This window comes from Beta vulgaris, chromosome 9 (assembly GCF_026745355.1).
Source record: "Beta vulgaris subsp. vulgaris cultivar EL10 chromosome 9, EL10.2, whole genome shotgun sequence".
NCBI classification, from domain to species: domain Eukaryota; kingdom Viridiplantae; phylum Streptophyta; class Magnoliopsida; order Caryophyllales; family Amaranthaceae; genus Beta; species Beta vulgaris.
Genome location: NC_079210.1, coordinates 40,655,065 through 40,681,290, shown reverse-complemented (window position 1 = coordinate 40,681,290; position 26,226 = coordinate 40,655,065). Strand labels below are relative to the sequence as shown.

The 26,226-nt window shown below is 37.1% G+C and overlaps 3 protein-coding genes across 9 annotated transcripts; 2 read left to right on the top strand and 1 right to left on the bottom strand.

Moving 5' to 3' along the window:
- The first annotated feature begins 2,881 nt into the window (after positions 1 to 2,881).
- Positions 2,882 to 6,331, top strand: LOC130590226 (uncharacterized). The gene is made up of 2 exons (XM_057392267.1): positions 2,882 to 3,368; positions 6,285 to 6,331. The coding sequence occupies exons 1-2, from the start codon at positions 2,882 to 2,884 to the stop codon at positions 6,329 to 6,331; spliced, it is 534 nt and encodes a 177-aa protein (XP_057248250.1).
- A 7,020-nt stretch (positions 6,332 to 13,351) lies between these two features.
- LOC104903810 (protein NLP2) lies at positions 13,352 to 19,409 on the top strand. 6 transcript variants are annotated; one of them, XR_002040972.3, is made up of 7 exons: positions 13,352 to 13,456; positions 14,196 to 15,372; positions 15,851 to 15,898; positions 16,016 to 16,961; positions 17,637 to 18,578; positions 18,854 to 18,979; positions 19,073 to 19,409. XR_002040972.3 is itself a non-coding variant. In XM_057391665.1 (6 exons), exons 2-5 carry the CDS (start codon positions 14,473 to 14,475, stop codon positions 18,542 to 18,544), a joined length of 2,802 nt encoding a protein of 933 aa, XP_057247648.1. In that variant the 5' UTR covers positions 13,369 to 13,619; positions 14,196 to 14,472; the 3' UTR covers positions 18,545 to 18,578; positions 19,136 to 19,409. The 6 variants fall into 6 exon arrangements, 3 of the variants coding, with proteins under 3 accessions (XP_057247648.1, XP_057247647.1, XP_019107469.1); XR_002040971.3 differs by having other exon boundaries at positions 13,366 to 13,619; XR_008967487.1 differs by having other exon boundaries at positions 13,369 to 13,619; positions 19,136 to 19,409.
- A 1,467-nt stretch (positions 19,410 to 20,876) lies between these two features.
- Positions 20,877 to 25,620, bottom strand: LOC104903809 (pentatricopeptide repeat-containing protein At2g17140). 2 transcript variants are annotated; one of them, XM_010691926.4, is made up of 3 exons: positions 23,006 to 25,620; positions 21,610 to 22,122; positions 20,877 to 21,520 (listed from the first exon to the last, which is right to left on the bottom strand). In XM_010691926.4, exons 1-2 carry the CDS (start codon positions 25,498 to 25,500, stop codon positions 21,996 to 21,998), a joined length of 2,622 nt encoding a protein of 873 aa, XP_010690228.1. In that variant the 5' UTR covers positions 25,501 to 25,620; the 3' UTR covers positions 20,877 to 21,520; positions 21,610 to 21,995. The 2 variants fall into 2 exon arrangements, with proteins under 2 accessions (XP_010690228.1, XP_048492493.1); XM_048636536.2 differs by having other exon boundaries at positions 21,679 to 22,122.
- Between the last annotated feature and the right edge of the window lie 606 nt (positions 25,621 to 26,226).

The window sequence follows — 26,226 nt, the reverse complement described above, 5'->3', positions numbered from 1 at the left end:
CATCCCGACATCATCTCTGGTACCTTTCTTGTTAATTCTGTTCCTGCTTTCGTGTTGTTTGATTCTGGTGCTCTGTGTCTTTGTGTCTAATTCGTTTGCCAAGAAAGCTAATTTGACTTCGAGTTCTCCTATTCGAACTCTTATTTCTCTACCTTCTGGTGAGAATTCCCTTGTTTGGCCGAGTATTGTGGAGTGCCTATCTCTGTGTTGGGTATTGATCTGCCTGCCGATCTCAAGGCATTCTCCATGGTCGAGTTTGATGTTATTTTGGGCATGGACTGATTGTTCAAGTATCGTGCTCAGATTCATTGCCGCGATCAAAAAGTGACTCTTCGTAGTCCATGTGGCAAGCGTATCTCCTATAGTGGAGTGGTGTTGAAGAAGGGAGTAAAGATCGTTTCTGCTCTCAAAATGCAAAGGCTCTGTCAGAAAGGGGAGCAAGTGTTCCTCTGTATGGTGAAAGATTTGACCCAAGAAGCGAAGTTAGAGGACATCCCTGTTGTCCGTGAGTATCTGGACGTTTTTCCTGATGAGCTACCGGGTATCCCTCCGAAAGAGAAGTTGAGTTCAGCATTGACTTGACTCCTGGTACTGCTCCTCTGTCAAAGGCCCCGTATAGGATGGCGCCTGCTGAGTTGCAAGAGTTGAAGACTCAGTTCAAGAATTGATTGATAAGGGATTTATTAGGCCAAGTGTCTCGCCGTGGGGTGCTCCTGTTCTGTTGTCAAAAAGAAAGATGGGAGTATGCGGCTTTGCATCGATTATCGGAATTGAACAAGGTGACTATCAAGAATCGTATCCCTTGCCCCGCATTGAGGATCTGTTTGACCAGTTAAAGGGTGCGGGTGTATTCTCAAAGATAGACCTGAGGTCAGGTTATCACCAGATTCCGGTGAAGAAGGAGGACATTCCTAAGACCGCTTTCCGAACAAGATATGGGCACTATGAGTTTGTGGTCATGCCCTTCGGTTTGACTAATGCCCCTGCCGTATTCATGGATCAGATGAACCGTTCTTTCCATGAGTTCTTGGATTCGTGTGTAGTTGTTTTCATCGACGATATCCTGGTGTACTCTAAGAATGAAGAAGAGCATGAGAGGCATCTGAGGTTGATCTTGGGTATTCTAGAGGAACAGAAATGGTTTGCAAAGTTCTCCAAGTGTGAGTTCTGGCTGAAGGAGGTGTCGTTCCTAGGCCATGTTATCAGCAAGGATGGAGTTATGGTAGATCCTTCCAAAGTTAGAGCTGTGGTGGAATGGGAGAGTCCTAAGAATGTTTCCGAGATCCGGAGTTTCCTTGGTCTTGCTGGTTACTATCGGAGGTTTGTCAAGGACTTCTCAAGGATAGCTCAGCCGTTGACTAAATTGATGAAGAAGGAGAGCAAGTTCCTGTGGTCCGAAGAGTGTGAAAAAGCATTCCAAGAATTGAAGAAGTGCCTCACTACCGCTCCTGTTCTGACCTTGCCTACTGAAGGGGTTGGGTTTGAAGTCTATAGTGACGCATCGAAGCTTGGATTGGGTTGTGTTCTTATGCAACAAGGGAAAGTGGTGGCGTATGCATCCAGGCAGTTGAAGGTGCATGAAAAGAATTACCCTACTCATGATTTGGAGTTGGCTGCTGTGGTGTTCGCTCTTAAAATCTGGCGACACTACCTGTATGGGGTTTCGTGTAGGGTGTTTACCAACCACAAAAGACTCAAGTATATCTTCACTCAAAGAGATTTGAATATGAGGCAGAGGAGATGGTTGGAGCTGATCAAGGATTACGATCTGCGCTTGATTACCATGAGGGCAAAGCTAATGTGGTTGCGGATGCTCTCAGCCGTAAGTCAAGCATTCTCTTAATGCGGTTAGAATTCCGCCGAGAGACTTATGTGATGAATTTCGGAAGCTTGAAATCGAGTGGTACCTCGGGTTCGGTGAAACTCTCTGTGCTATGAGTGCCGAGCCTGCCTTGTTCCAAGAGTTGCGAGAGAAGCAGACTATGATCCTAAGTTGGAATAGATCCGTGAAGCTAAAGCTCAGGGCCGAGCCGAAAATTTCGAAATCGATTCCGAGGGAGGGCTAAAATTTATGAGTCGTTGGTGTGTGCCTAATGACTTGGAGCTTAAGAAGAAGATTCTCGAGGAAGCTCATTGTACTCCCTACTCTGTTCATCCTGGGGTGATAAGCTTTACAAGGATCTCAAGGCTAATTTCTGGTGGCCTTGCATGAAGAGGGAAGTGGCCGAATTTGTGGCTAGGTGTCTGGTGTGTCAAAAGATTCAGATCGAGCATCAGAGACCGGGTGGTTTGCTACAACCATTGCCAATTCCCGCGTGGAAGTTCGATTCAATCTCGATGGACTTCGTTATGGGTCTTCCGAGGCTGCTGGGGTAAAAGCGTATGGGTGATTGTGACCGTTGACTAAGGTAGCTCGGTTTATTCCGATGAAGAATACTTGGTCTATGGAAGAGTTAGCAGAAGCTTACGCTAATGAAATCTTCGATTGCACGTGTTCCGAAGGATATAGTATCTGATCGTGACCCTAGATTCTTGTCTCATTTCTGGATTGCTCTGCAAGAAGCTTTGGTACTAAGTTGAAATTGAGTACCGCTTTCCATGCTGCTACGGATGGGCAGACAGAGAGGACTATTCAGACTCTGGAGGATATGCTCCGTGCTTGTGCTTTGGAATTTCAAGAGTCTTGGTTGAAGTCATTGAACTTGGTGGAGTTCTCTTACAAAACAGTTACCATGCTAGCATTCAGATGGCTCCTTATGAGGCCTTGTATGGGCGAAAGTGTCGATAGTCCACTTGTTGGAGCGACATAAGTGACTCGTTGGTGTTGGGACCAGACTTGATCCAAGATACTGTCGAGCAAGTAAAGGTGATTCAGGCGAGAATGAAGGTCGCTCAAGATAGGCAGAGGTCTTATGCAGACTTGCGTCGGAAGCCTATTTCTTTCACCGTTGGGGATAAGGTGTTGTTGAAAGTATCTCCGATGAAGGGAGTGGCAAGATTTGGGCAAAAAGGCAAGTTAAGCCCGAAGTATGTTGGACCCTATGAGATTCTCGAGAGGATTGGGGAGGTGGCTTACAGATTGGCTATGCCCCCTGATTTGTCGAGGGTGCACGATGCGTTCCACGTGTCGCAGTTGCGGAGATACCGCAGCGACCCGTCTCATGTCATTCCTATAGAGTCAGTCTCTATTGAGCCGAACATGACTTTTGAGGAACGACCTGTTCAAATCTTGGACCGTCAGAATCGTGCTCTAAGAAGAAAGGTGATACCCTTGGTTAAGGTGCTTTGGAGAAGCCAAAAGTACGAGGAAGCCACTTGGGAGACGGAAGAGTCGATGAGGCGCAAGTATCCCGAGCTCTTTGTCTCAGGTATTTCCTTGTTATTTTAAGTTCGAGGACGAACTTTTTCTTAAGGAGGGGAGATTGTAACACCCCGAAATTTCTCTGAAATTTTCGCGTGTTAATTATCATTATCTGATGTGATAAATTATATTTCTATCAAATTATTTTCGGAAAGTATATATATATATATATTTACACCTACAATATTTTAATTGACTTTGTGCAGAGGTTATAATGTACGTCTTATTTATGTGGCATTGTGTTAGTCGTATTATATGGTTGTCTGCATTGTTCTTATAAAACGGACAATGTAGTACTTTTGCGGGTGTCTAGTGTATAATGTGATAGTATATTACGTGTATATCTTTATTACTTTGGTAATAATAATTTTTAGTTTGGAAAACATATACTTGTACATATTATTTTTGAACGTTTTACTTGGTGCCTGAAACGTACATTGTACTAGTAATAGCCTTCGTGCATTTTGTTATTTGTTTAGGGAGGTCCGAAAATTCTGATATTAGCCTTGTTATATGAAGGGTTGGACAGATTTTTATTTGATTCTCTTGTAACGTTGCGATAACCAAAGGTCATGTCTTCGTCTACCTTTCTTAATGCCTTTTAATCATCACCCTTTCACCTTCTTTTTCTGAAAATAAAAATCAGAAAAACTCTCCCTTTGCCATCCTCATTTCACACGCCATTTTCAAACAAAAAAAGGAGGGGAAAAGCTTTTGTTCTTCATCCACATTTCTCACACAAAAATCAGATTTTGTTACTTGTTGTCAAGCCATTTTTACATCGGTTTCAAGCGCGTGTTGAGTTCGTTGCGATTATGTTCATAGGAGGCGAAGGTGGTGATATCTCACAAGACTTCTAGAGTACTTGGAATCTTTCTATTGTGAATCTTCCCAAGAAAAAGGTAACTAGCGTTTTTCTAGTTCGGTAGAGTATAGATATTGAACTTAGGTTGTTAGAAATGCGTTAGAGAACGTAGTATCATGTTAGGCGGAATTTAAAAGATTGTATGGTTAAAGTTCTTGCAATTTCATAGTTGTTGATGTTGATTCGTGATTAGAAATACTATTACAAACTTGTTGTTAGCGCTTGTCAATTATTGTTTCTCTTAGAATGTTGTGGTTGTGCTTTTGGATGATTTGCTTGCTTGAGTCTTGGACTCTTGGGTGTTATTGTGGTGTTGGAGTAGTTGTTGTAGTTATTGTAGTTGTTGTTGGAGTTAGAGTAGGTTGTTGTTGTTATTATCGTTGTTGTTGGTGTTGGAATTGTGTGTTGTTGTTATTGTCGTTGTTGTTGGTGTTAGTGTTGGAATAGGTTGTTGTTGTTGTTGTCATTGTTGTTGTTGATGGAGTATGTTTATTGTTGTTGTGGTTGGTGAGTCATGGGCGGTATGAGGGTGTTTGCTGTAGGTGTGGGTGTAAAGGGAGGCTGGAGCAGGCGTGGGTGGCTGGAGCAACCACGGAGGAGCCTTCGTGGGCGAGCGAACGAAGCTCGCAAGCCACGGCAGAAGGCTGCTCGCGACTCGCGAGCCTCGTCGCGACACGCGATGCTCGTCGCACCTCGCCACGGGTGGTCTGTCCCCTGGGTCGTGCTGTTGTGTTTTTATTTCTCTTTTTGGCTTACAGCTGGTATGTCCTTGCTTGGTTGGTCTTGGGTAAGGATGCTAAGGATGTTTGAGTAGTTTTTGGGTGGTTTAAGTATTACGTTAAGGGTATGTGTCTTTATGTGATGGGTAACTCTTGGTTTTGAGTCTTGAAACGTGCCGGTTGTTAGTACTGGCTATGCAAACTCATGTTGGAACCTTGATGGTAAGATTGGTTGAGTTACGCTCATAACTTGTTCATATTGATGGTTGCATGTGATTGATGTGTGCTTGTCTTGTATGATTGCACGTTGCTGGATAGAGTAACTCATGGAACGGTATGGTTTTAGACGTCTTCATTAGGAAATCCTATGAACGGTATTGTTCAAGGAGCTTGAGTTGAATTCCTAAGAACGGTATGGTTCTAGGAACTTGTGCTTGTTATCCTAAGGGCGGTATGGTCCTAGGAATTGGTTACTTAACCTTGGGCGGTATGGTCTATTGGTTACTACGGGTGGTATGATCCGTAGATTATAGCTATTCGAAAAGGGCGGTATGGTTCCTCGAGTATGCAACGTAGGCCTTGGGCGGTATGGTCCAATGAGTCTACTCACAGGTGGTATGGTCTGTTATGTTTGAGCTCGTTGACCGCATTTGTTGCATTTGTTGCATCGTTGACCGCATTTGTTGCATGGTTGTCGTTTGTATCTTATGGTGAGTTTGGTGTTTGGTATTATGATTTCTGATGTTGTTTCTAATTATTTAAGCTCTTAACTGTTTCTATTTGAGCTGGGAGAACTGCTAGTTACTCCCCACTGATTGTGGAAATTGTTGTATCTTTGTGCAGATGGTGACGCTGTTTAGAGTGGTTCTAGTCTGGATCGGGGGTGTGTGTGTTCCCCGTGTGAGCAAAGAAAGGGAGCTTGTCATAGTGGATGAGTATTTCAAATCTGGACCTGGGATTAGATACTTAGTTGGTTTAAGTAGCTAATTCTAGTTTTGACTTATGTATTGGAACTATGGTTTTCAGTTGTCTTAGTTTTGTTTACTCTATGATTTTGAGGTTTACTTTGGTGGTCGTATGACTCTTGAGACTTATTGGAGATGAGGGTATGGGACCTCATTTTCCCTTTTGATTTTATGTACTGGAGTTGACTTTTTCCTATGATGGTTATTCTATTTTAGTTTTTGTCCTACTGCTTAGAGTGACATCTCCGTCCCTTTGAATTTCCGCTGCCATTATCTATAACCTTTTCCTTATCTTAATGCTATGTCTTCTTTGTTTTGGACGGGATGTTACAATTGTGATAGTTTTTCTGCAAATTATTATGCTTTTCTTGCAGCTCTTATTTCTACACAAGAACATCAGTTTCTTAAGGAGGCCTTGTAAGATGGACATTGGCGACAGTCTATGCAAAAAGAAATTGTTGCTCTTGAACAAAATGGTACTTGGATTATGGAATATCTTCCTTCAGGGAAACAGGCGCTAGGCAGTCAATGGGTGTACCGCAATAAATATAACTTTAATGGTCTTCTTGATCGCCGCAAAATCTCGCTTGGTGGTTGTTGGTAATCATCAACGGGGAGGTATTGACTATACTGAGCCCTTTGCACCTGTGGCTAAAATGGTTACTGTCAGAGCCTTTCTTGCTATTGCTGCCTCTAAGCATTAGGACCTCCATTAGATGAATGTTCAAAATGCCTTCTTGCATGGTGATCTTGATGAGGAAGTTTGTATGAAACTTCCCCATGGTTTTGGTGCTTCTAATCCTAATCTTGTATGTCGTTTACGCAAGTCTTTGTATAGCCTGAAACAGGCTACTCATTGCTGGTTTGTTAAACTTGTCACTTCTCTTCGTCACTATAGATTTCGACAGTCTTACTCTGATTACTCACAAAATACCTACACTAAGGGTGCTGTTTAGATTAATATATTGGTGTATGTTGATGATCTCATTATTGCAGGAAATAACTCTATTGCTTTACACACCTTCAAAGCCTATTTGAGTGATTGTTATCGTATGAAGGATCTTGGTCCTTTACGTTATTTTCTTGGCATTGAGGTTGCTAGGAGCTCTACAGGGCTATGTCTTTGTTAGCGTAAGCACACCTTGGATATTGTTAATGACACTGGCAGACTAGGTGTTAAACCCTCTGATTCTCCTATTGAGCCAAATCATCACCTTAGTCTTGCTAATGGTCCTCTCCTCGAGGAACCCAAGTTGTATCGACGTGTTGGTCGTCTGATTTATCTTGCAGTGACTCGCCTTGATCTTGCCTACTCCGTGCATATTCTTTCTCAGTTCATACAGGCACCTCGCTAGGAGCGCCTTGATGTTACTATGCGTGTTGTTTGTTATCTCAAAGGTACTCTTGGTCAGGGTATCCTTCTATGCGCCGACAATGATTTGTCCTTGCAGGGTTGGTGTGATTCTAATTGCGTTGTTTGTCCTATCACTCGCCGCTCTCTTACAGGTTGGCTTGTCTTTCTAGGCCACTCTCCTATCTCTTGGAAGATGAAGAATCAACCTATTGTTTCTCGATCTTCTGCTGAAGTCGAATATCGTTCTATATGGCTGCTATTATGTGTGAACTCAAGTGGCTTAAAGGCTTGCTTCTGAGCTTAGGCGTTCATCATCCCAAAGTTATTCCTCCCTTTTGCGATAGTCAGTCCGTTTTGCATATTGCTCACAATCTCTTCTTCTATGAGCACACCAAACACATTGAGCTCGACTATCATTTTGTGCGTGATGCTATCACGAATGGTCTTATTGCTCCTTCCTATATGCATACCACCGCTGAATTAGCGGACATTTTCACTCAGGCACTTGGGAAGACTCGGTTTGATTCTCTTCTTTTCAAGCTGGACATTCTGGATCCCCATGCTCCAACTTGAGGGGGGGGGGGGGGGGAGTGTAGAGATATGTAGAGATACATATATTGGTTACTATGTTAATATTATCTCTTAGGCATATTTGTAAAGACTAGTTTCCTAAACTAATACTTGTATATATTATCACAAGTAATCAGTGAGAAAGACATCATCATTTTCCCTAAACCTATTCCTTAACAGATTTAATACTACATCGATTCCACAAGTTCCATATTTCCTTCACCATACTTGTCAGTATTCCGACTATTATTATTATTATTATTACTATTATTATTATTATTGTTATTGTTATTGTTATTGTTATTGTTATTGTTATTGTTATTGTTATTGTTATTGTTATTGTTATTGTTATTGTTATTGTTATTGTTATTGTTATTGTTATTGTTATTGTTATTGTTATTGTTATTGTTATTGTTATTATATTCATTCTATCTGTATTTCAAGATTGAGCGAACTCCTGTATAAGTGACGCTTTGAGTCAAGCAAACAGTGAAGCGAAGGCACATTGAGTGAAGTTGGAGTGGAACACCAATTAGAGGGATGTTGTTGGGAATGTCAGTCTGTAGAGGACCTAAAGGAAAGTTCCGAGTTTGAAATAGGATGTAACGGAGTTGTTGGCCTATCATGGCGAGAAGAATTGAGTTTAAATCCCTTGGGGGCAAGGTTTTTCTTTTTGTTGGGTCTAGGGATGGCAATGAATCTTCGACATGACTCTGATCCGTGGATCCAAATCCATTTTTTAATATCTGGATCTAAAAATATGGATGCGACAGATCCAAGTTTAATACCAGGAGGCGGATCTTGATCCGGATCTGTAGATTCGTTTTTTAAAAATCAAGACAAGTTTTAATATTTAAAATTAAACAAACTATATATTGAAGTAAACCCTAAATTCCACTCACTTTTACTCCCGTTTTACCTGACTATCTCTCTCCTCCATCTAGCTCACCGCGCAACCAGCCCCACACCCCACCAGCCACCACACCATGTGCCCGCCACCTCTCCTCCTTTCTCTCTCTCTTTCGTCACTTTCACTCCCCTTTTTTCACGTTCTCTCTCCTCTCTCGTTAGCCGTAACCACCGTATGCATCGCCATCCACCACCTCTCTTTCTCTCTCTCTCGTCAACCACAACCCTACGTTGTACTCTCACGACACTCGTTTGCTACCTTTTTCTCTCATCAGCTAAACCACCTCCTTGACCACTAGCCACTAGTCTATGACCCTACGCCTTACCACCAACCCACTACGGCACACCATAACCACCAGCCCACTGCGTTATACCATAGCCACCAATTATGAAGGTGATGCCAATACCACTAGGCTATCACCTGCTGCTCATATATATATTTATATATATGTATATATATAAATATATATGTATATATACATACATACATACTCTTAATACTCCCTCTGTTTTTTTATTGCTACATTGTTATATGCAGAATAATTTAGGCAATGTCACTTTCAGGCTTTTTGAATGGTACTTTTTGGCCCATTCAATGTAAAATAATGGAGAAAAGTGCAAAAGTAATACTTTTGGGTGGAAAAAGAGAAAAACAAATATTATAATACTTCCTCTGTTTCTAAATAAGTGCAACATTTCTTGTTTTCACGTTTGCCAATGCATTATTTTAACCATTAATATCTTCAATTATCAATAAGTAAAAATTATAAAAAGTTGATATCAAAAAAATTCACATTCAGACGAATCTAACAAGATCCCACATGACTATGTTTTTCCTAAAATGTAAATCACCAAAGCTAATTAAAGTTCAAACTGTGAATAGTAAACACTATGCAAATGTTGAACTTATTTAGAAACAGAGGAAGTATTACTTTATGGTGGATCAAGTATCCTAAATAAAAAAAATATAGCAATTAAAAAGAAACAATCAGTTAAAGAAAATGAAGGAATAAAAAAAATGGAGAGGTATAAAACACGCAACCATTCAATACACTTGTGTTCTTTTTTTTTTTTTTGGCAATTGCATAAATATCATAAAAGTCGCCAGACGGCAAAACTACAATTTCCTAGCTTCCGTAGCTAGAACATGGGCCTTTCGAATTTTTTGTTTTTTGTACATTGGTAATACAAATACAATTTAAATTGATTATGATAAGTAGTATTTCTCTTAAAATATTTTGGATCGAAGAAACAACACCCTTCAAATCCTTTAAACCTTCCTTTACTTGTTGCGAGGCAGTCCAAACCTTTACTGCTTTGATTCTTTGATCTCGACATTCTTTGAATCCGAATAGGACATCATAGGTCTCTGCTTGAATTGGCGAATCCGCATCAATCAGGTTGCTTCCTTTAGCTATTTAATCTTGGCCTTCATATAATACCCACCCATAAGCAGCAGTTCCCGGGTCTTGGTTATTGCTCTTATTAATCTTCCTACTCCATCTATTAAGAGAGTGAAATTTCTCAGTTTTCCAACCCAATTTTGTTTCCATGAGACTTCTGGTTGCAAACTTCCAGAAATATTATCCTTATGGTGGTCAGGCATTGTAGCTGCATTAGTGTACTTTCCCCCTCTCTTCCTCCAGTGATTGAATATTTTAACAACATTTAAAGGGCTCATACAATAGTTTTTTGTGAAGATAGTTTTGTTTCTTAACAACCAGATGCTCCACAGAATCCCTATGAAATCTAGGACTTTAACATTTGGTCTATCCTTATCCTGCATTAAGTACCATAACCAGTTTCTTGACCACGTTGCAATTGAGCTGGCTTCAAGTATTTTTGAATTTATCCCTAGTGATGAGCTCTTCCAAATTCTCATTGAGATTTCACAATTTTTGAATAGGTGAGTATCCGATTCCACTGCGGAGCCACAAAGTGGGCAGGGAATTTCACTTAGAAATTTCCTATTTCTAAGGTTTACTCCGGTCACAAGCGTACCATTAGCTAGCTTCCAATAGAAAATTTTCCATTTTAGCCAGAATTTTTTACTCCAAAATTTCTTCCAAAACTTTGATGTATCCTAATACAATACATCTGTGTTACTAACGAGATTGTCATTCCTCGTTCCTGACCCTGTATCCAGTATCCCTCATTTTCCTTTTGGGTTCGTTGGGAATAAAGGTTTTTTCTCTTTTTGGACCAAAATACTGGCCTCTCTCTTTCCTTTTATTGGAGAGCATAGTATATTTGCAAGTGGCGCTTTTAGTGGGTGAAATTCATATGGTCTTCACTTCTAAGTAGTAAGTTCTAAGGCAAATCAAGTGCGTTAAGAATTATGTCAACCAGATCATTTTCTTTTGTTTAATTTTTGTTCCTTTTTAAAAGTATTTCAACTGTTGAGTCTCATTCGAAGCTGATGAGTGTAATATCATGCTAATGGTTCGCTTATCCATCTCATTGGTTAGGAGAGCTGGAGAGGCTCAATTACCATGAAAATTCCTTAGAATGAAAAATAAAAATGAGCTATCAACTTATACTCTCTTCATTCTTTTTTTGTTATGATTGATTTTACTTTATTTTCAACTCACATATTAGACTATTAGTATCTTTAATGATATACTAATAATAAGTATAAAAAGTTGAGTATGTTAAGAAAAAATAAGAATAATTAACAAAAAATAAGAAAAAATTCTAGAGAGTTTTGTAAAGTTCAAAAGTTCAGAAAGTTTTTTTTTTTTTTTTTTAAAAAAGGATAAAATAAAATGAGTTAGCTCTATTCTATTCAACTTATTTTAACTTATTTCAGAAAATAAGATCTTATAAGATAAAATAAAATAAGATAAGATAAAGCAAAATAAGTTGAATCAAACGTGCCCTTATAAACGTGCCCTTATAATAAAGTAAGACAAAAAAACTCTAAATCAAAATATATTTTAATAGATTAAATTCTTGTATTTGGGTTGAACTCAAACATAATAATTATAATAATAATAATAATAATGATAATGATAAAAATAATAATCGTAATAACATAATAATAATAAATTATTATTATTATTTTCCTCCGTCCCTTAATAGACTTCTCATTCCTAATTTTGGCACTATTCATAAATAACAAAATTGGGGACTCGTTTGATTTGTCTCATTATGTACATTACGAAAAACAACTTTTATAATTTTTACTAATATGTAATTAAAGACGATATTTATACTAATATATCAAAAGGTGTTCATAAGAAAAGTTTGTGTGCCACGTGACACTCTTCTCTAAGGCTCTAATGCAAAAACTTTATTTTCAAGTAAAACCATCAATTTAAAAGATAATGTTGTATACAAGGTATCAAACACGTGACCTTTGAAATGAAAAGTGAAAGCTTAACCATTTATCCACCATAATACCATTGTTTAGTATTTCAAAATAAAATATCATAAGGTCTTATAATTATATCTCATTAAAAGTTGTACAAGTAGCTAGTGACTAATCTTTTTATGATAATAACAAGATACTATTATAGACATAAACTCTAACTCCAATTTCTTGTAGAAAGAATTAAGCTATTGCTTTCATCCCCAAACTTTTCAAGGTTTATTTTTTAAAAATCATGCAAGTACATCAATTTTTCCTCACTTGACAAAATATTATGAAAAGTAACAACTACGGACATCGCTCGGGACACTCACTAGTTTATGAGATAAAACGTGCATTGACGAATATGAACAAGAGAAATGGAATATGTATTAAGCGACGAAGAAATAATAATAATAATAATAATAATAATAATAATAATAATAATAATAATAATAATAATAATAATAACTATTATTATTATTATTATTATTGTTATTACTATTATTATCATATCATTCGCATTATCATTATCATTATCATTATTATTACTATTATTATTATCATTATTATTATTACTGTAATCATTAATATTAATTATATTATTAATATTGTTATTATTATTATTTCTTAATGGATGCATCATATTGACTGAGCACATTTGTCGATGCATAACTTTAATTTGACCATAAATATTTATAACTAATATATGTTATTAAATTTTATATAAAAAAAAAGTATCTTGAAAATATAGACTAACCAACAATGATTCTACAAATTTATAATTATATATGGTCAATATTAATATCCAAATATTATATGAAGTAAATATGTTGCATCTATGAAAGACACGAAGAAAGTATTTGAGTTGGAACTAAAATTAACTGAACTGAACTAAAATGAGCTAAATTAAACTGAATTGAACTAAATTGAAAATGTGATCAAAGAAGAAACCTTCACTTAATTTCAATTGGATAGAACACCTCCTATTTCTTCACTCAATTTCAATTGGATAGAACACCTCTTAAACTAACTGACATCCTCAAAAGTTTAGATTAGCTTTACAGCACATTACATGTACTAAGCTAGGGTAGTCCAAGGATCTTTTAATATTAAGAGATAAAAAAATGTTACCAGAAAAAACCAAAAGAAAAATGGACTAAAATAAGCAAAGAACATGAGGTAAGCATGGGTCCCACATATGAGTAGATTCTCCATAAACCATAATAGACCCAAGAAGTAGGAGACCCAGGATAAAAAGTGGACATGTTAGAGCAATAGCAAAGTATTAGAATATATAGAATGGAAACATAAAAATCATACATTTAAAGCTCTGCTGATGTATGCTATGGACAAGAGGGAAGGTAGCACTATTAGCTTCTTTAAGCTTGCAGCTATATTATCATCATCATCATCATCATCATCATGATCATCTGACTCATTTTACTTTTAAAACAACCATCTTTCTTGCCTCTGCTCTCATTTTTGGAGATGCACACTTCGAAATCTCCTAGGATTCTCCACAAAGTCAGTGCCTTTGCTTTCTCTCTCCTCTTTGCTGTGCTTTGCCACTGTTTGATCTCTAGTCTTTTATGATTAGTTTGAGTTGCTGAAATCAGATATGAGATGGGTTTTTTGTTTTCAGAAATGGGTTTAGTTTTGTTGCTGGTTTTGTTATTTTAATTTGTGTGATTAATTGCTTTTAAGAAAATACTACATTTAAAAGAGTTTTTATTTGTTGCTGAATATGTAAAAATCTGACATCACAGCAGTTAGTTTCATGAATCTGGGGGTTAGTTTTATGAAAGATTGCTCCTTTATAATTCTATTGTGACCTTATTTGATGTTGATTATACCCTTGTAATAGATTTTTTGAAATGCAAAGTCAAACAAATTCTCATTCATCTAAAAGTATATATTATTTTCAGCTTTTCATACAAAAGTTTCCATCTTTTCTCTTACTTTGGTTCTACTTTTTATTCAGTAGTTCATAGCAGATTTATTCTCTCCCAAGACAAAAAAAAGAAGAAGATTAAAATTCAGATATTTAGTTATAGATATTTTGATGGGTTTCTTCTTCTGAAATGCTTTCATGAATTGCAGTTCAGAATTGCAGTTGAGAGAGGACCTTTGAGCTGAAGATGTTTCTACAGATTGAATTTTTCCAGACAGAAGATAGAGATCCTTCCTGGGAGTTTTTCCATTTGTTCTACATATTTAGGCTTCTTTGGAGTTTTGGGTCTTAATTTTTATAAAATAAATATAGCTCTCCCCATTTTAGATGCTGTAAAAATAACTTTTTTTCATACCAGCTGAATATCATTGTATATTAGACTCCATATAAACCTAGTTTATTTCCACCATTAAAAAGTCCTTGAATATGGATGATGGTTCTTTCACTCCTTCCAACAATCCTCCTGTGTTTGGAAACCTTGACTATGATTTAATGGATCAACTGTTAAATGAAGGGTGTTGGTTACAAACAGCTGATGGATCAAACCTTCTGCAGTTGAGTCAGGGTCCTGGTCAGGGTCAGGGTCAGGGTGAGGGTGAGGGTCAGGGTCAGGGTTCGAGTCCACCCACCTCTCGCGGTTTAAGCTACCCATCTTTTCCCTTCCTTGGTTCGGACCCAAACTCGAGCAGTTTGACTTCCACCCCTCAGCCTAGTAAATGGAGTCCAAAGACAGAACATGGAATAGATTCAGAAAATCAGGAAAACAACATGCTAGCAAAAAGAAGCTTCAGTTGGGATAGCAATGAACTGAACAAAATGCTATGGATAGCACCAAAGGCGAATTCAGGGCTGTCAACTTCAGTTAAAGACAGGTTGATGACAGCAATCTACCATTTGAGAGAATTGAATAGAGAAAGAGATGTGCTTATTCAAATATGGGTTCCTATAAAGAAAGGACTAAAGAGTTTCCTTACAACAGTGGAGCAACCGCACTTTTATCAACCTTCTAGCACGCGGTTGCTCCATTATAGAGATGTCTCCGAGAAATATGAATTCTTGGCAGATGAAGATACTAAACAGGCACTTGGATTGCCTGGGCGAGTCTTCCTTGGCAAAGCACCTGAATGGACACCTGATGTCCGATTTTTCAGGCAGGAGGAGTATCCACGTAGTGTTTTTGCTCATAAGTATGATGTTCGTGGCTCTATTGCTCTTCCTGTTTTTGAAAAAGGCAGTGCTCTTTCTTTAGGCGTTGTTGAGATTATCATGACTACTGATAAATTCGATTATCGTCCTGAAGTTGAAAGCGTTTGTAAAGCACTTGAGGTTTGTATTCTTTTGCCTTACTACTTTCAATTCTGTTAAGGATCATTATTCCAATTCTGTACTTTGTCTTTGTACTGTCTCTATTCTTTTCTGGTGTATTTGGAACCATCAGGGTACTGATGTAGACGAGATCCGGTCCTAGGGTCATAGACATCACCTCTACATTGTCTCCTTGACTCCAATTTCTTGATTATGAGTCTTATCATTTAGCATATGTTGATGAGCCCAGATTTTTTCTTTTTTTCTCTGGTGGGGTGGGGGCCGTTTCGGGGTATTCAAGACTATATAGGGGTAATTTGAAAGGAAAACTTTGGAGTTATATGGTTTTCCATCTCTGAGATGAGGTTATCATGTCTTTTTGATAAAATGGGGTTGGAGCTGCAAAAACCAGTGCCATACAAAGTCCTAACTATTATAGCTATAACAAGAAAAATTTCTAGCTTGTAGCATCACTTACTTATGCTTCATTTTCTTGCAGACTGTTCATCTCAGGAGTTCCGATATCCTTGACACTCCTCAGGAACAGGTAATTTGATCTTCTGCTACTTTAAACATCAATAGCATCTACTTACAAAGAAAAATTAGGAAATTATTTTTCTGCATTCTGATATCAATATATGCTTTGTTCTATTTTCTTTTTCAGGTAGTGAAAGGATCTTATGAAGCTGTACAACCTGAAATCTTAACTGTGGTGAGAACTGTATGTGACACACTCGATTTACCTCTAGCTCAAACATGGGCTCCATGTTCACAACAAGGAAAAGGCGGGTGTTGGCATTCAGACAACAACACCCATTGCGTTTCAATCATTGATTCTGCTTGTTATGTTCGTGATCAACGAGTTATGGATTTCCATAAGGCCTGCTCCGATCACCACTTACTGAAAAGTCAAGGGGGTATAGTTGGGAAAGCATTTGAGACAAACCAGCCATGCTATGCTACAGATGTCACGGAGTTCAGTAAGGTCGAATATCCCCTCTCACACCACGCAAAGATGTTTGGGCTACATGGTGCGGTAGCAATAAGGCTTCGTGACATCTATCATGAGCTGAATGATTATGTATTAGAATTATATTTACCATCCAATTTGCAGGAAAAAGGGCTAGCTTTCCATGCTAGGATATGGCAGTCAGTATCAATGGTGATACAGCAACACTGCCGGTTTCTGCAGTTTATTACAGATAAAGATTTTGAGCAGAAAGTCTTGAACCCTGGAAAGCTGAGTTCAGATAATGAAGTAAAAGAAACTTCCTGGCTATCACACATGATCGACCCTCAGAGAAAGGGTAAGGAGGTAGTGGTTTCTTTGGAATTTGGAGAAGAAGAGCCTAGCAAAGGATTTAAGGTGATGAATTGGAGTGATAGCGAGCCTAGTTTACAACTCGGACAGGCAGTTTCTGATAGCGAAAACATCAACCCAGATTCTGGATCAAAAGGTATAAGTGCTTCATCATCTGGAGGCCGGCTTCCTCTGGGTGCTAGAAAAGCTGTTGAAAAGAGGAGGACCAAGACTCAGAAAACAATCAGTTTGGATATACTTAGACAATACTTTGCTGGTAGCCTTAAAGAAGCTGCCAAAAGCATTGGAGGTAATGATCTTAATACAATGTGAATCTTCTAGAAATATATTTTGGTTGTCTTATCTGTTCATGAAACACTTCTACATTATGTCAATTGTGAATATGTAATGTAGGTTGGATTGTTTTACGGAGAGCTAGAGGCTAGAGCAGAACTTCATGAAAGAAATATTATGTAATCTGTCTCGGCTATCAGCCTAACATGTCCTGATATATAACCTTCACAGTTGAGATCATGTTGTCATCAACTGATGTTCTTGCTCTTATATACTTCATCGACCAACGACCCATATAGTTGACAGTGCTAAATGATGACAAATGTTAATGAATTCATATGTATAAGAATACTTGAAAAAAGCATATCTTGGGGATGAAATTTCATTACCATGGACATTGGCATGAGACTTTCTTTACCCAGTACATATAAATCCATTAGCATTACCACTATTTATGATGATTACGAACATGATGTATATGGTATCCGTGATTCTCAAGTCTTGTACGCCACAAATAGTGGTACCTTTTTTCACCGTGAATCAAAGTAGATTCCCTTACTTTTCGAGAAATTTAGCTAGTCTCGATTTCCTGATCTTAGTCTAAGGAAGGTATCAGTGATGTTCTAATCTTATGCTGTTTTACCTTTTAATTAATTCTCACTAAGTCTTTCTTATCCTCCCTATTTTGCAGTTTGCCCCACAACTCTGAAAAGGATATGTAGGCAGCATGGAATTGCTAGATGGCCTTCTAGAAAGATCAAGAAGGTGGATCATTCTCTGAGGAAACTTCAACTGGTGATTGACTCAGTGCAAGGTGCTGAAGGCTCCATACAACTGTCTTCTTTCTATACAAATTTCCCTGAACTTAACAGTCCAAACACACCGACGAAACCCAATCAAGTTTCCTCAATAAACTTAAACAATCAGCCGAAACAACAACAGCTAACTACTCAACCTGAAGGAACCATATTCCCTTCAGGAGCCACAACTTCCAACTCTCCGGCCTCAACTTCTTCTAGCCAAACCTCCACTTCTAGTTATTGCTTCTCAAGTGGGGCCAAAATCTCATCTCCTATTACAACAATTGCCTCAGGGAGTAAAGACACATCAACAGCACAAGATCCTGATGGGTCCCTCAAGAGAGCCCGCAGTGAAGCAGAATTACAGGGGCTAAGTAAAAGAGAATCTACTGATCAGATTCTAGAAAGATCTCAGAGCAACAGAACTCTTGCTGAGCATCCTTCTTTTGAAGCTCTACCGCGTTTGGCTATAACCAAAAGTTGGCTATCAAGAGAGGCAGGTGTGTTCAAAGCTAAAGCTACTTTCGGAGAGGAGAAAATTCGTTTCACCATCTTACCAACCATGGGATTCCAAGAATTGCAACAAGAGATAGTCAAAAGATTTAATTTGGAAGAAGATTTCAATAGGATGGGTATTAAGTATTTGGATGATGATAAAGAATGGGTTCTTTTAACATGCAATGCTGATCTAGAGGAATGTATAGATATACATAAATCTTCTGGGAGCCACACAATCAAGCTCTCTCTTTCGCCTCTTTCAAGCTTGGCCGGTTCTTTTGGTAGCAGCGGTTTATCATAACTTCAGAATTTGTGGAACTTTGATTGTCCGCCATGTATGTAATCTCTGTTCTTATTCTTTACACATACTAGTTACAAAGATAGAAGTTCTAGATTTTTCCAATGATGGAAACCTTTTTGTTTACCATTCACCATCTGATCAAAACCTTGTATTTTAAATTGTTAAATAGTATTTGTTCAAAACTGAAAACAGAAAAATAACACCTTTAATTTGACTGACAAATGCAAGTTTGATTTTCGTGAAAGTATTTATTCTTCTTGTTAAGTTGATCATGTCTTGATAAACAACTAAAATGCATCACATCTGCAGGTTGATCACGACAAGTATTTGGTTTTATTATTGAAGTATGAAAGGAGGCAAAAGATCTTGCTCATGAGTCATGATATATCATGTCATTTTTAAAGCTTTTGATGAATTCTAATAGCATGACATGAGGTAATTATATATGGTTCTCTGATCAATGGTTTAAAATAAAAATATACATGAAGCATATATAATCTCTAATTTTAAGCTATTATATTATTACAGGAATATTTTTTGCAAGTTTACTGATAGAGCTTGTTGATTATGTGATCTTGATAACGGAAGAAGACGAAGAAGAAACAAGAGATTTGGGAGCAAGCAATAAGCATTGTGATTTTTTTGATGGGTAGTACATCTATCAACTCGGCAAAGAAGTTAGGAAGTGTTTGTTTTATACAGCCAAAAGCTATGTAAAATTTATGATTATTTTCATGCCACCCTTATATTTAAAATTTTTGTTTGTTGTCTTCAGAATTTAGACCCTATATAAGTGAAGATTTTGTAAAAGAAAAATTGTTCGATATGTAATTTTGAACTTTCTATCATGAAAATCTTTTTAGTATTTTCCCTGCGTCTGTGTTACCATGCATGTGTGGACTGTGGTTTAATAAAATACAAGTTGCTTAAATTTAGACAATTTATATAATTATATGGGAGTGCATTATGTGAAGTTGGAAATATAAGAACGTTGTTCACATTATACATCATGTGGTGTTCGTGCATGCATGCATGCATGAAGACAACCACGCCATAATAGCTAAAAGAGAATTCTCAGGAAAGAAAATCAGGTTGTTCCGTGTTCGGATACTCAAATCTGCTGTTATTATTGGTTGTGCCACCAACTCAGAACTGTTTACCTGAGCATAGTTAAGGATCAAAGTAGAACTATGTCCATTGAAAAATGCATCTTCATCGTGAACTTGAGGTGAATTATGAATTTTTTTTGGTATTATTCTTAAAGATTAACAATATATACTACTATAAGAAGAGTATTTTTTATGATAAAATTGACGTATCATCATTAAGTTTTAACACAACTTTTAAAACTATTCGTACGCACGTTCCACATTGATCATCTTGTACGGTTTATAGGTGAATAACATCAAAATTTCATTAATATGCCTATATATATATTTACAATAGATCGACTAATTTTCAGCTATATGTAATTAAAGATATTAATACTTAAAGTTATGTATTAACATACAATGCAAAAATAGTAGAACTAGAAAAACAAAGGAAGTTCCTATCAAAAAAAAAAAAAAAAAAAAAAAACAAAGGAAGTATTATCTTAGCAAAAAAAGGTCCACATGAGACTATTGTTGGAAATAGGAGTACATTATTTTTCTGGGTTAAGACACTTCCACTCTCTATTCTTCTGAAAAAAGGTTGTGGCTGGTAATGACAGATTACATTAATAGCAATACTAATTTCGCAATAAAAGAACTATGTTTCCAAACAGATTTGCTTATATAGTTTGACTTTTACATTTGTCGACGTCAATGCAACTTTGACTTGATAAATTTAGTTATTAATAAATAAAATATTGATATCTTCAAAATATATATTACGATGAATGTAACAAGATCGTCGGGATCTTGAAAATATATAGCTTTTTTTCTCTTATTTGGATAAGAAAAGACAAGCTAAGGTAAGGGAGAGGGAGGGGAGTTATCTGAGTTCAGCCATGTTTAAACAACATTAAAAGAGAGATTGAGATGATGTGAAATAGTTATGAGATTGTTGCGAGAGAGAACGTAAGCAGGAGAAATTGAGAGTACCAAAAGTTCAGATAAGAGAAATACAAAAAAACACTGAGAAGGGAGGAAAGAGAATCGGGTGAGTTAACAAAAACTTTAGTGGGGTTTGATTATTTGTGTTATTAAGTCTTGTGTTTCATATCCTACCAAATATTTTATTTTCCCACCAATTCCATCTACGCAAACAAGCTGTAAAAGAAAATGAATGTAGTAAATAATTCATGCTTGTTTATGTATTAATGTATGAATCATCAAAATGACAATAATGGTGAAAAGAGCAATCTAAACTTTGGATAATTTGTCAAAGGTACAAAATCATAAGGTTTTGCTTTGAATCAATGGACTCGTAAATGATGAAGTATCACCTTTAAAGTCATAAATACACAAACATAATAAGACTTGCATTTTACCAAGGACCCTTAGGTCCAATGGTATCGCTTCTTATCTCTTACATGGGAGACCAAGGTTTAAATCTTCGTGGAAGCATAATTTCAATGTATGTGTGTGGTGCAGGGGGTGCTTGTTGGGTATTTGGGCGAGTGTACAACCCAGAGGAAAATTTTGCTTATCATTGGGTTTCTGTAAGGGGGTACAAAAAAAATAAGACTTGCTCAACTACTAGGGAAAGTGAAAAATATCATGTTCCTGCATATCTTCGACGAACTGGGAAGTCTTCTTAGCATCACCTTTAAAGTCGTAAATACAGGAACATAATAAAACTTCCATTTTAACTTTCATAGAAAACTCAAAAAGAGTCTACTTGCCCAACTACTAGGGCAAGTGAAAATTTTCATGTTCCTGCATCTCTTCGACGAACTGGGAAGTCTTCTTAGCAGTTAGCCAGTTACATACCTTAAAGTCTGAAACTTCAACAGAATGGCCAACGAAGGGGACAGAGATAAGGAAGAAAAACCTGGAGAACACAGAAGAAAAACATTTAGCAAAGAACTCAAGATCAGAAATAGAGAAGTAGAGAACTATGTATAAGTAGAAGTCGCGTACATATTTTATTAGCATCTGTTAGGGGCTTTGACCTATGAGTTATAACATGATATAGTACCAAGTTATAACCTTTCTCCTCGTTCTTTTACACCACGCTCTCTGATCATGATAGTTTTCCTTCACAACACAAATTATGGAGCAAATATTGCAGGCATGTAAGTTTGGGAAATATCCAGCTCTCGTCATCTCATTCTGAGACAAAAGCATTGTGATCTGGCCATTCAGGATTAGTTTTCGTAATCACCATGTTGTCGGGGACTTTTTTATGCCAATCTTTCAGAGACTCCCTTCTTAATACCAAACTGGCAATTCGATGCAGCCTTGGCTACCTGTGTCAACACAATCAGCTCCCGTTTACATGTTACTGTGCATCAAATAAACCATAATCATCCTATATCATCCCAATAATCACTTGCTTCTGTTTTTAAAGTTGGCAAATTTAAGATGCTGCCTTGACCCCATCCTTTTTGTACCCGTTTAAGAGATTTTAGCGCGATTTCACTGCCATCCTCCCTGTTTCACATAAAGAGTAGAGTAAACTCAATCAAGCAACAAATCATAACATGGTATTCATAATATAGTTACATTTATCAATTCTACTGTAGTATTGAGTTAAAAAGAGTAAAAAAATTAAAGTTCACCCCCTTTACAGACTATTGCAAAAACACGTCCTGAAATCCGTGCCCAAATATGTAGATTCATAAAATCTGATTAATATAGTCATGTATGGCCTTGTTAGATTTGTCCCAATGTGTAGATTGATAATATCAGATTTTTATATTTTCTACTTAAAAGGAATAAGAGATATCTATACAAATATATTAAAAGGCGTGCGGAAACAAGAAACTGTGCCACGTGGCGCTCTCTCTAAGGAGTTTTAGTTCATGTAATCCATGTACAATAAAAAAAATTAAGAAATTGCATAGTATAGGGTTTGATCCTGAGACCTCAAATACATACACTAAAGTTCTAACCACTAGACTAAGTTGTATTTAGTGTTATTATCATAAAGTATTATATCAATAAATGAAAGTTTTTCTTACCCGGAGCATAGCCCGGGCCTAATAACTAGTTAAGAGTTAAAACACGTCCTGAAATCCGTGCCCAAATATGCAGTAATTAAAAAGAAACTGAGGGAGTATATAAAAATATATAAAAAAATTCCCAACATTTAGTATTAGGTAAATATAGATAGTAATGGTCAAAGTTGTGCATCGCCAATTTTAAAAGCCAAAGTGTTGTATTTAATTCGGGAAAGAGGAAGTATACCTCGAGAGAAATAATATTGCCAATGCGGGTTACTACGAGTAATGGTGACTGACTGGATAGCAATCCATGATTAAAATCAGTGCACTAGAATGCAAGATACTCATTAAGAGAGAAATAATATTCATACCTGTGCACTATATTCCTCCATTTGCCTTCACCTTTCTTCTTGAGCTTTGCATGATTATTCAAACAAACTTTATTCGTAAACCCTCCTGCGCCAGACATGAGCAACATCCTCTCGGCAAGTTCATCTGCTTCATGTTTCTTCCCTAGTTTACGTAAGGCATCAATCACTGGCATGAATGATGCAGGATCAAAGTCATATTCTTTACTAATCAATTTGTAGAGAATATCAGAAGCATCATCCAACTTTTCATGGTTGCAGAGTCGGCCAATCAGTTCATTGTAATTGAAGTTTCCTATATAAAGGCACAGATCTAATGCAATTACAAATAATTCACAAGCTTCAATAATTTCTCCTCCAAGAAGTAACTCATTGAACATAGCACTATACAGTGCTTCCTTACGTCCACACGCACTGAGGGCAATTTCAAAAACCTCTTGTGCAGCTCTAAATTCACCTTCTCTGCAAAAGGCCTTCATTAGCACTCTGAAAGAGTGAATGTTAGGCGCTACACCTTTCTGTAACATCTCATTTAAAAGAGACAAGGCATCGTTGGTTTGGCCAGTGTCACAAAGACAACTAATTATACTATTGTAGGTACATATGCTAGGAGCAATGCCTTGTTCTCTCATTTCATTGAGAAGTCCATACATTTCGAAGATTTGATTTTTGAACCCCAAGCCCGTAATTAGTGAATTGTAAGTTTGCAGAGTCTTGTCAAGCCCCCTTTTCTCCATTTCCTTGAGAACTCGAAATGCAGATGAAATCTTCCCAATTTTACAATAACTACGTATAAAAGTATTGTATATAATTGAATCAGGATATAGATTTTTACCTATCATCTCAATCAACTTATTTTTAGCATCTTCAAGCCTTCCAGCTTCACATAGCTCTCTAATTATAATTGAATATGTAACCATGTCAGGGCAGCATTTTTTTCCACCACTACCATCTTCTACTAAGCCAACATTCATGTTTTCTAGATCACCAAGAGCGGCCTTTCCATGTTTCCACATTCCATCAACAGTTTCAATAGCTTTATCAAGTTTTCCACTTCTGCAGAGACCATGAACCACTATGTTACATGTGATAGTATCCAACTCATAGCCTTTCTCATTCATCTTTTGCAGCAAGCTCTCTGCTTCTGCTATTTTTCCCTGACTCCACAAACTATGGAGCAAAATATTGCAGGAGTATAAGTTTGGGAAACATCCTGCTCCCATCATCTCATTCAGAGTATTATTTGCTTCAGATACAATTTCTCTCCTGCAGTATCCATGAAGCAAAGAGGTATAAGTTACTATGTCAGGGTGTATACCACCATCTTTCATCAACTTGACAGTGATTTTTGCATCAGATAGCATATTATTTTTGCATAACCCATCCATCACAATATTATATGAGTAAATATTAGGCTGTTTTCCTTTTTCTATCATCTCTTTGAGAACTAATTGTGCCTCTAAAAGCTTGCCCTTCCAGACCAAGCCCTTTAACCATATATTATAACTATCCAACGTCATTAAATGATCACCTTTTTTCATTGTATCAACCAAAACTTCAGCTTCCTCAAGCATCCCCGTCCTGCAAAACCCCTCGAGCATTTGGTTATACGTGACAATATCAGGTCTAGGTAAACCAAGTGCATCATCTATCTGCATATCCCTAAATATTCTAGAGGCTTCTAGCATCTTTCCTGCCTTACACAGAGCTCCAATCCTAGAATTAAAAGTGACAACATCTGGGACCAGACCATCCTTTCTCATCATTTCCACTAATTTCTCAGCCTCAACATTGTTACCCTCCTTACAAAAGCTCGAAATCAATGTATTATACACAACCTTGTTAGGAACCAAACCAGTTTGCCTCATTTCATCCAAAATTACCAACCCTTCGGTTGCAAACCCTGTCCTACAATACCCACGAATCAAAATCCCAAAACTAAACTCATTCGGCTTACAACCTCTTTCAGGCATTTTATCGAGCACCTTCCGTGCATCCTCCAAATGACCCGAATCACACAACCCCCTAATCAAAAGATTAAAGGTATAAATTTCTGGAGACACCCCAGAAAAGAACATGTCTTTATACAACAATGGAACCAAATCAAGCTTATTTTGTCGAACGGACGACTCGAGAAGCACATTGTAAATATAAATTGGTGGCGGATTCTGAGGAAATTGTTTCCGAGTAGACTGAAAGTGCAAAATTGCCATGTCAATGAGGTCATATTTTGCCAAAATGCGAACAAGGGAAAAGAGTGGAGTAGTAGCTGATTTTTTGTGCAGGAGAAGAAGTTGGTTATGAAGGTTATCGAGTTGGGGGTACATTTTGGCGCGAATAAGGATCTGGGCAATTATTGGTAAGGAATTGTGGAGAGAGATTGAAGATGAAGAAGAAGAAGAAGCAGGGTTGGAGATGATGCGTTTGAAGATCTGCCATGCTAATGCAGGGTTCTGGGAATTCTTGAGAAGTGCTTTGTTGAGTGTTTTCTGGTTCATATGGTGGCAATTTAGCCGTTTGTTTTGAGTGAAAGTGACTTTGTGTTTTGGGGAGATGTTGGAGGTGTAAATGGCGGGATATTATAAAAGTCATTTCCAACTCTAGATATTACACAACCATTAGAAGAGAACTAGTTATTAGGTCTGGGCTATGCCCCGGGTAAGAAAAGTTCTTTTATTAATATAATACTTTATGATAATAACACTAAATATAACTTTGTCTAGTGGTTAAGACTTTAGTGTATGTACTTGAGATTTCGTGATCAAATCCTATATTGCGCAATTTTCTAAAACGTGGCACAGTTTCTTGTTTATGCACGCCTTTTAATATATTTGTATATATTCCTCGCATGAACTTTTCACTCCCTAATTCATCTATACTATTATCTAAATCAAAAATATTAAATTCTACTTAGCAAATTAAATTCACCGAGTAATTTTTGAGTTTCACAAAATAAAGTTTCTCCATTCTAGCGTTCACGTAGCATTTGCTTAATTTGGCCGGAAAAAAAATAGTGTTACTTTCAAAAGTCGATAATTTAGGTAATTAGCTATGTTAATTATGTCAATTTATATCATGATTCTCAATCCCTATATAAATTTGGCTGAAAATCAATCACTTCCATATTGGTTACATTTCGGATTTCAAATATGGTAATGAAAATAACTTATCAATCAATCATGATTTATGCTAATTGCCTATGTTTTTTCATTAATGGAATACGT

Coding starts and splice junctions, on each gene's coding strand:
- LOC130590226 (XM_057392267.1), top strand. CDS start 2,882: ATGAAGGTCGCTCAAGATAGGCAGAGGTCTTATGCAGACTTGCGTCGG. Junction 3,369..6,284: donor TCCCGAGCTCTTTGTCTCAG/GTATTTCCTTGT, acceptor CTTTTCTTGCAG/CTCTTATTTCTACACAAGAA.
- LOC104903810 (XM_057391665.1), top strand. CDS start 14,473: ATGGATGATGGTTCTTTCACTCCTTCCAACAATCCTCCTGTGTTTGGA. Junction 15,373..15,850: donor GCGTTTGTAAAGCACTTGAG/GTTTGTATTCTT, acceptor ATTTTCTTGCAG/ACTGTTCATCTCAGGAGTTC. Junction 16,962..17,636: donor AGCTGCCAAAAGCATTGGAG/GTAATGATCTTA, acceptor CCTATTTTGCAG/TTTGCCCCACAACTCTGAAA.
- LOC104903809 (XM_010691926.4), bottom strand. CDS start 25,500: ATGAACCAGAAAACACTCAACAAAGCACTTCTCAAGAATTCCCAGAAC. Junction 22,123..23,005: donor TGGAGGAATATAGTGCACAG/GTATGAATATTA, acceptor TATGTGAAACAG/GGAGGATGGCAGTGAAATCG.